This window comes from Cheilinus undulatus, linkage group 6 (genome assembly GCF_018320785.1).
Source record: "Cheilinus undulatus linkage group 6, ASM1832078v1, whole genome shotgun sequence".
Lineage (NCBI taxonomy): Eukaryota > Metazoa > Chordata > Actinopteri > Labriformes > Labridae > Cheilinus > Cheilinus undulatus.
Genome location: NC_054870.1, coordinates 6403470 through 6418635, shown reverse-complemented (window position 1 = coordinate 6418635; position 15166 = coordinate 6403470). Strand labels below are relative to the sequence as shown.

Genomic DNA, 15166 nt, shown 5'->3' with positions numbered 1-15166 from the left:
GCCTGTGAAGTATGAAAGTTAGCGTCTTTTTTGCTGATTTCAACATGGACTTCAGCACTGGACTACTTTTTTAACCAATGGGACCTACTACAAAGTTTGGAAGAATTTTTCACAGCCCATCTTGGAGGATAAAGAGGTTAAAGCCATGTGTAATCTGAAGATAACTTTACCTATGACACAGCTGCAGAGTCCCTCTCTCACTCCTCTGAGGCTGATAGCTGAAGGTAAAGTTAATATGATTCACAGAGCCAGAGCACTGTTGCTATACGGGTGATTTAAATGAAGCTGGTGGCTCTTCTAACTCCACACGCGCCATCACTCTTCTTCGTTTGTTGTGGTAACTGCTCCCTCTTCTGTAATGACGGTTGCTGGCAGCTTTTGGGCTCATTGCTGCCACCTGGATTGAAGTTAGAAATTACTTTTTAATACTCATACGTAGTTGTCGTATTACTGCATGCATCGAACTGTGACAGCCGTACCGTGATGGGACGAATACAAATACCGTTACACCCTTAATAACGTCCACTCTTCTTGGAAGGCTTTCCACAAGATTTTGTTGTGTATGTCTAGGAATTTGTGCCCATTCACTCTGTAGAGCATATATGAGGTCAGGCATTGATTTTGGACCAGAAGACCTGGCTTGCAATCTCATTTCCCAGTTCATCCCTGAGGTACTTGATGGGGTAGCGGTCAGGGCTCTGTGCAGGCCAGTCAAGTTCTTCCACACTGAACTCATAAAACCATGTCTTTACAGTCTTTGCTTTGTGCACCGGGGCACAGTCATGTTAGAATAGATAAGGTACTTCCCTAAACTGTTGCCACAGAGTTGGAAGCATGGCATTGTTCAAAATGTCTTGGTATGCTGAAGGATTAAGATAAGCTTTCACGGGACATAAGGGGCCTAGCCCAAACCATCAGAAGTAGCCACATACCATGATCCCTTCTCCTTTAAACTTTACATTTGGTACAATGCAGTCAGGCAGGTAATGATCTCCCACAATCCTCCAAACCCAGACTCACCATCTGACTGCCAAACAGAGAAGTGTGACAACAGAAGATGTTTCCACAGCTCCACAGTCCATTGTTGGTGTACTTCACATCACTCCATCTAACACTTGGCATAGGACCTGGTAATGTGAGGATTGCATGCAGCTGCTTGGCCATTGACATACATTCATTAAGCTCGCACTGCACAGTTTTAGTACTTGCAAAAATGCCAGTGAAAGTTCAGAAGACTTCAGCTATGGAATCTGCAGAGCATTGGAGACTTTTACACACCTTAGCAGTCGTTGACCCCGCTCTGTGATTTTACATGGTCTTTCTCATCGTGTCTGAGTTGCTGTTGTTCCTGAACTCTTTACTTTCTAATAAAATCACAGACAGTTGACTGTGTAATATCCAGCAGTGATGAATATCACCAACAGTTTTATTGCAGAGGTGTGATCCATCCCAGTATCACACCTGAAGTCACTGAGCTCTTCAGAATGACCCCCTTTTTATCACAAATATTTGTTAATGGAGAGTGCATGGCTAAGTGATGATTTATACACCTGTGGCAACAGGTCTGATTGAAACACCTGAATTCATTAAGTGGTGTTGCCAACTACTTTTGTCCATATAGTGCATGTGCTTGTGGTAAGTCTTTGGGCAATCTAATGCTGAGGTAGGACACCACAGTCTTTGATTGTTACAATGGTTGATTAACTGATAGACTACATGGTGGTGCCCAACCAATCATCATGACTTACTAAATGATATTGGAAGTCAGAGGGGTAATCAGAAAGTCGACTATAAACAGCCTTACTGCATTTACTGTATTTTACTGTACTGTATTTGTGTGTCTATTTATGTTGAATGATAAGCTAGCTTGATGCTCGTGCTAATAGCGCTTAGTCACCGGATGCATACACTGTTTCTCACCAACAATTTTGTTTTCAGTCTGCATGATCGTTCCTCGACAACACATCGTAAAAGTTAGGGATTTTATTGTCAGGGTGCGAAAACAATTTTCTGACTTATAGTTCCTCCTCACAGCACTTTATTGTTCTTTCACGTCAACAGTTGGTGTTTTGGTTGAGACTTTGACACTTGCTGAAAATGCTTTGCGCTCATTCGTCACCGTCACTGACATGAAAGACAACATCGTAGATGTCAGAAAGAAAATTCAAACATGCTAGACCGTGTGTGGTGAAGTCGTGAGGCGTCCCAGACATGGCCTTGATTGTGTCACTCGTGACACTACACGGGACACAACCGTCGACTTTCAGGGCCAACGAGTCTTAAAGCCCCTGGACTGCTGGATCAGACTATAATTATGCTTAAATTTGTACTCTGACCTTGGTACCAGTGAAACCACTAAGGGTAAGTCAAGATTGGTAAGAGCCCACTAAACCTTAATGTTTCTGTAAAACGGAGCAAAGTTCTGCTGAATATCCAGTAAGCAATATTTTAACTGAAGATTCCGAAGACTCGAAGACTTTGTTTAATCATGACTTAGCCTGGCACGGATTATCTTGCCAGAGGCTAAGTTTGTGTTTTGGATTTTTATGCACTTTAGCCCAACCACGCGTCATATCCAAGTTCCAGCCTTTTAATTCGAGTCTCTTTCACCAAGCTGGTTTACGCTAGGCTAAGAATCGTCAGAATTTCTTTGAGTTGTAACTGCAAGAGGTAAGGATATATTCATAAAACCGAGGTACTCTCTGAATTGTAGATGATCTCATTTTGGTCACGAGTCCATAAGGAAGCGCGTCTCTGAGCTGCAAGAGCATATGAGAAAAATGTTTTACAAGTTGCTCAAAGGTTTCAGATTTGATTAGTCAATCTTTTGCTAACCCAGTAAGTGCTTGAGCTTAAGCACAATGTTTTTATGCCATTTTAAATAGAAATTGCTTACATTAAGTTTTAGATAAGGTCTTGCATACCTTTATACCAACCATGCATCATGTCACTAAATTGCATTCTTTCTAAATGTCACACCGTTAATAGAATTTAAATCTAGCTTTTTCACTTGTGATGGGCTGTTATCTAGCTTGCTTTTTGTACCTGTTGTTAGCTCAGGAAGCTAACATAGATAGCATTTAATAAAGTGGCCCTGTATGTGATATTATGATGATTTTCCTTGACACTTTATTTCACAGTGTAGTTAGACTGTGTAGCATCTTGTCTATCATTCTTATTATTTTTTGCTTTATAATCAGCTTATTACAACACTTCACCATGTATTGGTTCTTGGGATGCCGGTGTTAACTAGTTTACTTGTGATGAGACAAGATTATTGTGTAAACCTGTTATATTTACATGCAATTGATCACGCTTTTTCACGTCCATCATACTGTGTGGGCTTCCTTTTGCCCTTTCAGCACACTGTATTTGCCTCCTGTTGTTCCCCGTGGCACACCACAGTGGGGCTGTCTACTCTCTGATGGAAATAGAATATCTCTGTGCTTTTGACAGCACATTTTTACATTAACAACTCTTGGGTAGCTCATTTGAGATGAAAAGAGTCAAAAGTAATATGAACTCATTGTCAAGATGAATTTAAATATTGAAGTACTTCCAGTTTGAGCTATCAACAATGGGCTGAGGTATCTGATGCAGCTAAATCAGATTGATGTCAGATGGCAACAACTTCACCTAAACTGGCAGAGCCACTATTTTGGAGGGTCCAGATCTTCAAAGACCTGTGGATGACACCAAGAAGTAAAACACAGCGCTTGCTTCATTCTTACGAGAATATTTGTGATAACTAATGTGCCTTAGAAGCTCCTCTCCTCCGCAGTAACTGGACCATGCCTCGAGATGTGTTGGATTTCAGAGACATTCTGTACAGTGTTGATTCTAAAAGCTACTTTTAACTAAAGTCTTAAATCCAAAACACACCAACGCTGGAACAGCGCATTGCATCATCTGACCCGCCTCAATTGCTGTCCCTGACACATCAACAGCAGTTCATCAACTGTTAAACTCCCAACCGGCCCCTGCATGGCCAGGTGCTTGATACCAAAGCCGAAAGACTAGGTTCATGGGTAGGTGAAAAAACACAATAGGAGCAATGGAATTTCACCAGCAGCTGAGACCCCCTGTTTATTCTGCACCTCAAAAAAAAGATGACGCTAAATTTCTTTTTCTGTGCTATCAAATAGAGCTGCCACTATGGCAGCAGAGATGGACAAACAGCCGTTCTCTTGGGGAAACACTCTGCCAGCTGTTGCCAGCGACCTCAGGAATAGAGCAGTATCCTAATGTGCCAGGATGCATCCACTAGCATCTGACCACCACTTGTGTGGTTTTGTACATAAAAAATAATGGGGGCATTTTGATGCACGTTGGACAGCACTTATGTGTGCTGGGCTCAAGTATTAAGGATAAAAATTCATTCGAGTCACATTTTAGTTATTTTTACCCTCTATAGCTAAAGTCTAGTTTTATTCTCCAAAACCTATAAATGTTTTGGTCCAGTTTTAGTCAATTATAGGTGATAACATTTTGTTTTAATGATTTATTATCTGAATCTGGTGGCAATCACACTCGCGTGTTCTAAGCATGTACAAAACACAGTGTTTTGATGGTTTTACTCGCAGTGAAGAAATCATGGGTTTTGAATGTTACAGTTCAGTCTCATTTTATTACCATTGATGAAAACTAAACTTTGTTTTGTCATCCAACATCTGTTCCTAGCTAGTCTTCATTTAGTCCTTTTAGTTAAAGTTTTAGCTGATTTAACAGTAGCTACTTTCACACTGCCTCTCTTTTCCGTGTCTGTTACGCCTTCGTTCAACAATGCTGTTCTGTATGAAAGCGACCGTTCCGCAATGGGGGGGTCGATCTCGCCCCACCTCTGATCTGGATCGAGAGGTAGTATCAGCGCTGTAACAGACTTTTCCGAAACGAGTGTGAAAGGACTTCATGGCATTCCGCAACGGCGAGTGTGTACTGCTGTCTCAATAAACGGGAGATTTAAAAACCAGCGCAATTTAATCGAGCGGCATTTCATCGGAGAAAACAACGGGGATAAAACAAAGAATAATGTGGATTAACTGGAGAGACTGCAAGGTTAGAGAGCTGATCACACTCTGTACAGGAGAGGAGAGAGCAGACACATCTCTGCTCACAGCAGTGTCTGAAAAGTTTCATGATGTGTTCAAGTGAGCTCAGTACTCTGAAGTTTCCAACCTCCGATGTAAATACGTGCCCTGTGACACTGCTCAAAGTCAGACCTCCAACTCAGAAACATGGAGGGAAAAAAGTAAATTGGATATATTCAATCAAAATGAATGTTCATGTTATTTTCTCCGTATTTAATTTAGAAAATCCAAAGTTTTGAACCGAGAAATCCAGAGTTTAGAGTTTCATTGAAAGCAGCAGCTCGGGCAGCGGCTGCCATCTGATTATGGGACACCGGTGTGTGAGTGTAAGCTCGGGCTTACACCTTTGTGTGAATTGCTTGTTGCAGAGCAGAGGCGGGCATACCATTTCGCCTTTATGGTGGAAAACAGCTACTGATTATGTAACAAGATGCTAGCTTAGTTAGCATGCTGTTAACTAGCTTACAAACGATTCTCTTCTTAACAGTTGCTGATGTTTAGATGTATTTGTGCGTTAAAGAAATAATAGCCGAATAGGATGGAACTCTAGAGCTGTGGTTCTTACTCACTGGGTCTGGACCCAAGGTAGGTTATAAATGTGTCCCTTTGTTAATTAATTTAGCTATACTTTTTTTTTTTGTTTGTTTGTTTGTTTTTGTATTGACACCAGAAAGGACCCCAGAAAATGCTGGACAGAAGTTTTCTGAATTGGTAAATGATTGTGGATTTATTTGAAATTTTGGAGCAATTTTCTATAGATACTTCTTTTTTTTTTTTTTTTTTTTTTTTTTTGTCCTTTAGAAAACTTGAAATTAAATTTCCCAGAAGATTAGAGACTTTTTTCCTCAATTGTTTACATTGTTTTGGGGCATTTTCACAAAAACCTTTGGTAATATTTGCTGGGACTCTTCCTAGAAAACTTGATATTTTTCTAAGGATTTAAGACCTTTTTTGACTTTCCAACAATAATTATAGTGACTTTCCCTGAACCTTTTAACAGTCTTTCCCAGGAGGGTTCTGGGAATATTCTAGGTCTAAACAACACTATCAGTAAGTGAATCTGATTTGATAAATAGCACATTCAGGAGTTGGTGGTGGGTCCTGAGACAAGTCCAGTTGAGAACCACTGTTCTATAGTGTAATCATACAACTTGACCAGACTTCAAACGTCTTCTTGATGAAAGATTTCACTAGACATGCTACAGACTGGACATGCCAACATCTGTTGTCATGCAGTATCGTTCGTGTTTTTGTCACGGTTATTCGAAACGCTTGTACTGGATGCCAAGAAAAGGACAGTTAGCCCCTCTTCCGAGGCTACAGGTAGATTTCAGGTTTCTATTCCTCTGCAAAGAAATACACTTTTTTGTGTTGGACAGTTGGAGGCATCTTCCATGAAAGTATGCATCTTCAGACACCAGTTTTATGTGTAAGTGGAAACCAGGTGTAAAAGCTAAAGCATAACACTTTGGGATGCATGATATTGGATTATTTCCAGTATCTGATGTTCTCACTCATTTTAACCTATTCTGGCATTTAAGCATCTTTTTAATAGGTAGTAACACTTGAGAATGTGCTAGTTCCTCTTATAATGAAAGACATAAAACAAGACATCTAATTTTAGAATTGATTTTAAGTGTATTTTTCATTCAGTAATGAAGATTAAATGTCATTTATATGTGTTTTGTATGTAATTAATACTCAGAATCAGTACATTTACATACAGTCAGCAGAGTCCATTTTTTTCAGATGAATGCTAACGTATTAGTAGTCAAACTGAAATCTTTTTTAAACAGAATTTAATGGAGTTGAATGAACGTGCTGGTTCAGAAATTGGTTTATTCTTGCATGTATAGACCTTAACAGGCATTCTGGGCATGCTCCATAGCCTCTGCGCCGGCTTTGACACGGGAGTCAGACAGCACAAATTCCTAGTAGTAGTTGCACTGACAATTGCCTTTAGATATCACTATAAGCTAAGGGGAAAAAGCCCACTGTTTTGTGCCAGGAGTAAAGCATGCAGTGTGTACAGAGCTGTAAAGTCATTTTCATCATTCGGCCTTACAACACCGATTAGCTGTTTGATAAGTTGTTAGCAAGCTTAGCAGGATGAAGCTCTGCAGTAACTAGCTAAAAGGAAAGCCATCATCACCCAGCATAGTAGAGTCAGACATGCTTCAGTTAATACATTGATTCTTCCTTTGGGCTTGTATAAGTTCTTTGCAGATGACATAATGCAGAAGAGATTTCCTCTTGGGGGGCAAGAAGTGATTTCTTCACAGAGAAACAATACCAAAAGGCCATGTTTGAGCTGTTTCTTAATTCTTTCGCTACTTTTGTGTCCTGAAAGTAGGGAAATATTCAGGAAAAAAATAAAGTCACAGTAAAACATAAATAATTATAATAGTGTTAGTAATCATCATTGTTCAAACTAGAAGCAAGTTTGTGACATAGGATTTCTTTGTGTTTTTTTTTTCCATTTTGTTAAGGGGGCTCAGCTGGCCTCCAAGCTCAGTACAAGACTCCTCTAGACTGTGGTCTCCCTTGTTCTGGATAGATGACTCTAGGAGGTCTGCAGGACCATTTTTTGTGATCTTGAACACCTCCATGCTAGGTAAATCTGTTTAACTGGAAGTGTAGGGAATCGTACTCAATGTATGTAGAAATTTTCTGATGATAATTGCAGTGCACAGGTCCATTTAGAACTGCAAAGTACTAATTTTCCTCCATTCCTAATCATTCATGGCTAGTCCTCCAATGGACATTTGTTTGTCATCAGAATTATGTGACTGCAAAGAACTTCTATTGGAACAAGGACAGTGGTCTAGTTAAATGTCATAATCGAGCCCTAACAGTAGCGCATCTCAACCCTGCATGTAAATGTACTGATATGAGTAAGAATAGTACTATTTCCAAAACCGTATACAGCTAGCTGAACTTTACTTTGACTCTGACCTAATAAAATGTTATGCTAGAAAGCTTAAATAAATACAATGTGCTTCTGAATGAACATGGGGATGTTATTAAAAAAGATTAATTAGAGAAAAGCACAGACAGTACCTGGTTGTCTTGCAAAGATGTTTTGATACTTGTAGAGTCTGAAGGTTTGTGGCTGGTTTCACAGAGACCACTTGACTTTAGTATTTCCCTTCTAATGATTATAGAGATTTATGGACTTGATCCAGTTTACTACAAAATATCAAGTTTTGACTTTGCCCACTGTGGGTCAACTGATGACAATATTTAATGTGTTTATGGCTTTGTACTCAATGTTGATGAAAGCAGTTAATTTGTTAATTTCTGTTAATTTGTAAAGTGTCTTGAAATAACTTTGGTTATAAATTTATGCTACAAAAAACAAAGATTGATTGCTTTGAGCAAAGCAAATGCTAATCAAAAGTCTTAAAGTCTAAGAGGTTTTTTGTGAAGCCAGCTCAACAAGCATTCATAGCTTAAGAGATCCGATATGAGAGAGTTTTGAAGACTGTGACTTACATATGTATTCTTTTAAAATTTCTAGGCAAGCCAGTCAGCACTGAGCCCAAGAATGTTTGGATTTGTGGTCATTCGCTGGTGTATTGGGCAGAGTCTCGGGCCAAGTCTCCAGAGGTAGGTATGCAGCTTGGCATGGATCCAAGCAAGGTGACAATCTGGTGGAAGGGCACCCAGGGGATGACATGGTCCCAGCTACTTCCACAGCTCCACCAGCTGAAGGTCACCTGGCCCAACCCGGATGTCCTCATCATACACTTGGGCGGCAATGATCTTAGCACTGACAGTCCCACCGAACTGCTTGCTTCCGTCAAGAAGGACTTGACCTCAATGAGGAGCATCTTTCCACAGTGCGTCCTTGTTTGGTCAAATATCCTACCTCGGAGGGTGTGGCGCCACTCAGCTGACAATCATGAAGTAGATCTGATCAGAACCACAGTGAATAGAAGAATCCAGAATATTATCTCTGACCTGGGTGGCACCTCACTGACCCATGACAACATCAGATGTGGCGCAAACACGGGTCTGTATCGGGCAGATGGCATGCATTTGTCCCCGAAAGGCATTGATGTTTTTAATCTGAACCTTCAGGATTTTCTGGAGAAGTGGGAAATGGAGGTGAATGCAGACTCAGAAAAATGCTAAAGTATGATTTGGGTTTTTTTGTTTTTATTCTAAATGATAAGCAGACAGCCTCGATGATATTATCTGCAAAACCACTTTAAGCTCTTGATTCCATTTCTGACATTTCCTGTCTTGTGTGTAGTTTTAGTTCAGCCTGTTAATGGAGAATAAAGTAGTCTGCCTACAATTTAATAAACTCAATATCAATTGATCTGCTGTTGAAGTCTCAGTTTTTCCTTTGTTATAAACATGTTAGATGAGGCAACAGTAAATATTTAGTCTAACTGTAGTTTTATTGGTGAAATTCTGAACATGTTCATGTTGGTTTGTTGAGACTTTGTCAGATTGTCGCTATTTGCAGATGATTGAATAAAACCTTCATCAAGTCATCAGTTTTGTAATACCATGTGTTGTATTTGTCTTAGTTAAAATGGCTTCAACTTTCAGCAGGCTCTTGCTCCTGCCCCCACACACTACAGGAAACAGAATGTTTCACCTAACTAATGACTTGCATAGAGCACAATGACATTAAAATGCTTTTTTGTATATCTAATCTGGTCTTAAATGAACTTTGACAAGCCTCACCCTCCTTTCATTAACTAACTTTTATGGAAATTTATTAAGTAAGATTATTGATAAACATGGCCTTAGTTAAAGAATAAAGACAAAGATACGGTACGACCGTGACCCCCCAAATTTTGGCCTGTGGGTTAGGTCTGGCCTTCCTGTGCCACTAATCTGGCCCAAACTGATCATCACAATTTAACACAAAAATATTGTATTTTGACCAGCTTCCCCACCAACACTTGCATAATTTTCTCTTGTAAGATTTTAATGCAGTGTTTGATATTGTTAAATTACTTCTCTTAATTGAAGCGAAAAATAACGTGCACAGTAATTTGGGATGCTTTCACCCTAGGGTCCCAGCCCCGGATCCTAGTACACTTGAGCTGTAACTCTGGTTACTTTTGGTCAGTGTGAATTCAAATATACCATGCTCGGGAACGAGGCCCAAGTGCACTTGGGGAGGGGGTCCCTAGCGCAATTCAAGTGGACTCTGGCACGGTTCCAATGACATGTAATGCAACTGCGCCCTGATACGGGACAGAGTTGTGTCAGCCATATGACATCAACATAAAGACAAAGCTTCTTTCTGCTGCTGGGAATTTCACATTTTTCTCAGTGAATGGTGGAAATAATCAAAATCAAGTCAACAAATGATCTGTTATGACTCACCTTATGGAGGACCACAAGTTGTGGTCAGACAGTCAAGTTGCAAAGGCAGTAACCAGCTCTTGTCACCTCAAAAACAGGGGTATCTGCGCGGTGCAAACTCATTTAATCCTCTGAGCTGCATGCAGATATGTAGATAAAAAGGAAGCCATTGCCTGCATCTTGAAAGTATTTACTAAAAAATCCAGAATCAGGTTTTAGCATGCCTAACTTTTTAGCCAACATCTTGATTATCTTGATGCTATTTCGCCCTTAGGTTAAACCAGTTATGGAACTAGACAGGGGGTTTATGACAACTCCAAATCTCTAAAAACTTGTCTAAATGGTTTGAAATATTAGCTGTTGTCCTGCTGCACATCAACAAAGTGATGGTAGTAAAAACAAGATTAGTGATATGTTAGACATAACTTTCTAACATGATCAGAAGATCATATATTATCAGTATTTCAAATCCAAAGAACACATTTTTCATAATTAAACTTCAGTTTAGGACAAATATTCCTGATTACCATATCTTGAGTTGCTCTTGCAGACATCCAAAGTACACATGTAACCATGTAGAAGGAACCAAATTAAGGTCACAATTTTACCACAATAAACTGCAGACACTTGGCCTGTGTTTGTACAATAGGAATAGTCCCAAAGTTACACTTATGATAGAGCTTTAAGAAGCTTTTAAAACCCTTTACAATAAATGAATAGATGCCCCAGGCAAAGCAAATATGTAAAAAAACAAAAAAACACTAAACACAGTGTTACATTGAATTAGGACTTTAGTTTCGTATGTCTTCTGTTGTCTGGTATTTTGCATTTTCCTGACTAAAAGAGGAAAAAAAACTACAAAACTGACCACAGCCATGACATGGAACAAAGACCCCTTTGTAGAAATTTGATGTTAATTTTCTTAACTATTGACAAAGAATGCCAAACAATTAGAAAAGAAAATCAGTCCAAATGTATGAGCAGAAAGTGTGCAAATCTGTTTAACAAAACACTTTAATGAATGTATTTTATTCAACACAGTAATCAGTCACTTCACTCTTCACTGTTTGAAATCTATGTTGTACCTGTTGGAGCTGAGTCCGACCAGGTGAGTTTTTGTTGTTTTCTGCAGGTTCCAGCCCAGGCGAGGCTCAGGATGAGTCAGGAACTCAGCAGATGAACTGAACAATTCCATCAGACATCTCTGCGGAATAATGTCCGACCTGTGCACATAATGTGCAAAAGAATCATTTCGTCCTACTTGTCAAGCTGTGACCACAACACTGCCGCTAAAAGCACTTCAACTATGTCAGTGTTAGACATAAAAATATCTACATCTGCTTTTTTAGTGTTGCTGTTTTGGCTTTTCTGGTTTGGTACATATTAAATGATGATACAATTTTCTGATCAACAACTGTCAATTGAACAAACTAATAAAGATTAACAAGGCTTTAACAACATCAGAGGGTTGCACCAGCTCTGCACAAGTTCAGTCGTAGCCTCATCTCAGTGCAACATCATCTACACTCTAACATTTAGGGTGTTTCACAAGCTGAGATAGTCCCAGCATTGGCAGAAGTTCTATCTCATACTGGGTGTGATGTCCTTGGCTAAAGTGGTTGCATGGGAATGGTCTTGGAAAGGTGGTCTTTTGTTGGATAGAATAGCAGAAGGTTCTTGCAGCTGTTTGGTGGCAGCAGGATAATCTCCATGATGAACTACATTACTCACAAGTGGACGAGGACTTTCTTTGGACGTGTGCTTCCATTTTCCATGAGTGGAGATTTATTTCAGCCGTCCAACAATCAAGTATCATTAGATTACCTTGTTTTAGCATTGATTTCACCACTTAATGTCACTGCTATTTCACACTGGCAGCAGATGAAGAAACCACATTGCAAAAATCATAGACTAAACATTTCATACATATAACAGAAGAGTCAGAGGTCTAATCTGGGATTAAAATATGTTTAGACTTGTTTAGAAGTAGTTACATGAGCAGTGGCTTGCTTTAGCTTCATTAGTTTTGGCTAAATCTTACATAGCTATGTTAGCTACATAAGTAATGTTACTATGTAAGACAATGTAGCTAAGTTAGCTTTAGGAATGTGAGCTTTAACAGATGTTACTATGTCAACCAATGTAGCTTAATTAGCTTTTGCAACTAGAGAATTAGCAAATGTTACTTTGTAAGCCAAGCAAATGTAGCTAAAGTTTACGCAGATAACATACCTTTTTAACTTACATAGCGGCTTTGTGATCTTAGCTTTAGCTACTTAGCTACATTATCTACAGCTAAGTTTGCTTTAGCAACATGAGCCTTAGTAAACAGCAAAAGCTAGCTTAACTTCTTAGATAAGATGTAGATTACATAGCTGCTTTGTGAGCTTAGCTTTAGCTACATCATCTACAGTTACATTTTTTTTAGCAACATGAGCTTTAGTAAATATAGTTAAAGCTGCTTTGTTAGCTAAGCTTTAGCTACGTAGCTCCATTATCTGCGTAGCTTATGCAGCTAATGGTGCTAGGTAAGCTGCATTTGCTGTGTTAGTGTTTTCACTAAGCAGGCTGTTTAGTCGGCTTTATAAAACATTTTATATTCAGGTATTACATGTTGGGGCTTGAACTTTTTGTATCCTAGCCCTGACCTTAAACGGAAGCTTAATCAGATTTTATTCTACAAGTTTTAGCCTGTATTTCTGTTCTGAGATATTCAGTGTCTCTGTCATTTGCTTAATGTTTGGTACACCTAAAAATGTTCGACTAAAGAACATTAGATGTTAGGATCAGCACTGGCCTCCCAACTACAGGCTGAGACCGTTAAATCATTCAGTAGTGGGTTTTTTGTACCCTACACTCCATCACTGTTTCTGACAGTGTTTAGTTAGTGATGTTGTACTTTACTAGTTAAGATGAACTGTCCACCACTGTGGTAGCCTAACAATGACACAACACAAGTAGTCTTTACTAGTTTACATGTAGGGTTTAGTACAGACTTTACCCAGGACAGATCTTGTGTATGGCTGGTGCAACAGGCCACCAGAGAAGAAAATAAGCACAGAAACGGTAAGTTTGGCACACTGAGGCTCCAGGTTCGTTGGCAGTCTTGCTACATAGCGATCCATAGGTAGGCTTATGATAGAACAAATAGGCTAAATGTCAGGGTCTGTTTGTCATTATTTAGTTTCTGTTTTGTTTGTCAGAACTGGTAATGTCACCTTGAATTTGCAATGATAAAAATTCTAGAAAACGTCTGAAAACAATAAGACTTACTCTAATGTTCTTGTTGTAATTCATCACAAAACACCAGAAAGCCTGGTGAAGTATAAACAATAAAAAATGTTTTACTTTGTTTAGAAAACCAATGGTCAACTTTTGTTGATGCAAGTATCCAGTCAGCCAGTCGCGATGCAATGCATTGCATAAGCTAGTTACATTTCAACTGTCTAGCAACACATCCATGCAGTTCTGAAGTTTCTGTACAACTGTTACCCAAAATTTTAACTTAAATAAGATTTTTCAAGTACAACTTTTACTCCTTGATAGTTAAAGCAGACACATTCTAAGTACAGTTTAATACAAAATTGTCTCACAATCTGGTTAATACTTTTGGCCAGAAGGTTAAAAATAAAAGCCTATTGCCAAAATCCCCAAATTTAAGTCAGTTTCTTTAACAGCTTCAACCCTTGTGCAGCACAGTTAAGGGAGCGTAAGCTCTTTTGTGTTTTGTGAACCAGATGGTGTCTTTGCCTTTGTTCATTAAAAGCATATTTATGACATGGGAGAAAAGCTGTTAAAGACGCACTGCCAGCCTTTTTAGTTGGTGGCTAATGAGTTAAAAAAAAAAAAACTCGGCATACTTCATCTCTCCCTCAAAATTAGAACACAGACATAACAAATCTTTATTTCATTTTGACGGTCCTATGTTGGCAACTTTGGAAAACTGGCACCAGCTCCACACACTTTTCGAAAAGTTGCCTACTGTGGCCTGCTATTTTGCAAAAATGGCAAAGAAAATATACTCTGTTTAACCCTTCCCCCACAGGATTTATTGGCCAAATAGTATATCAGTGTACCCTTTTGAAGCATGTTAACAACATAAGGGAGAAAAGCTGTAAAAGAGGCGCCTCTAGCATTTTAGCTGATGGCTAAATCCCCCCCCATTCCTTCTTATCAGCATGTAGGGATACCAAAGCACAATAAAAGAGCCATTCTTGCTATCTGGAACAATCCAGTAGCCACAGAGTAATTGTTTGGACTTCCTACTCCCATGACATGTACATTGTTCTCTAAATGCAGCCCTCTTAAGTAAGTAATTCTTTAAGATTAGGGGTGAACTGCAAAAAAGAACATGCATTAGGTCTATTTTACTACAAGAAGCTCACAGTGGCTTTACATTATATTGATTAAAGTGTACATATGTTGATGCCCTCTATGAGGAAGATGTGATTTATTTATTATCGATGATTTATGATTGTAACATCACTGCTTTATTGTCTTGTAGTGAGAATGTTGAACTGTCTTTCTGTCTTTGTGTTCTTCATGTTTGGGTTGGAAAATATGTTTGTAGATACTTTTGTACCATCTGTTGTCTTTAAACACCTGTTTTTATTCAATAAAAAAGTGATATAAAGCATTCTTGTTTGAGTAAGGGTCTTTTTCTGGTGGTCTACAGATTAAAAAAAAATCAGTGGAAGTTGGGTATATGCTGGTTTGGCACTTGGCTTTATCAACCACAGTCCTGTACT

General features: G+C 39.0%; 1 protein-coding gene across 3 annotated transcripts in view; it reads left to right on the top strand.

The window, feature by feature from the left end:
* si:dkeyp-121d4.3 overlaps positions 1 to 15166 on the top strand; it is a 42901-nt gene that overhangs the window by 27642 nt on the left and 93 nt on the right. Inside the window, exon 21 of one of the 3 annotated variants that reach the window (XM_041789029.1) lies at positions 11551 to 14989. The exons of 1 other annotated variant lie outside the window; for it this stretch is intronic. In XM_041789029.1, the coding sequence (XP_041644963.1) occupies positions 11551 to 11603 (53 nt within the window). In that variant the 3' untranslated portion in view covers positions 11604 to 14989. Of the gene's footprint in view, positions 1 to 8607; positions 14990 to 15166 lie in introns of those variants that run through there. One more of the 3 variants, XM_041789028.1, reaches the window with a different exon arrangement.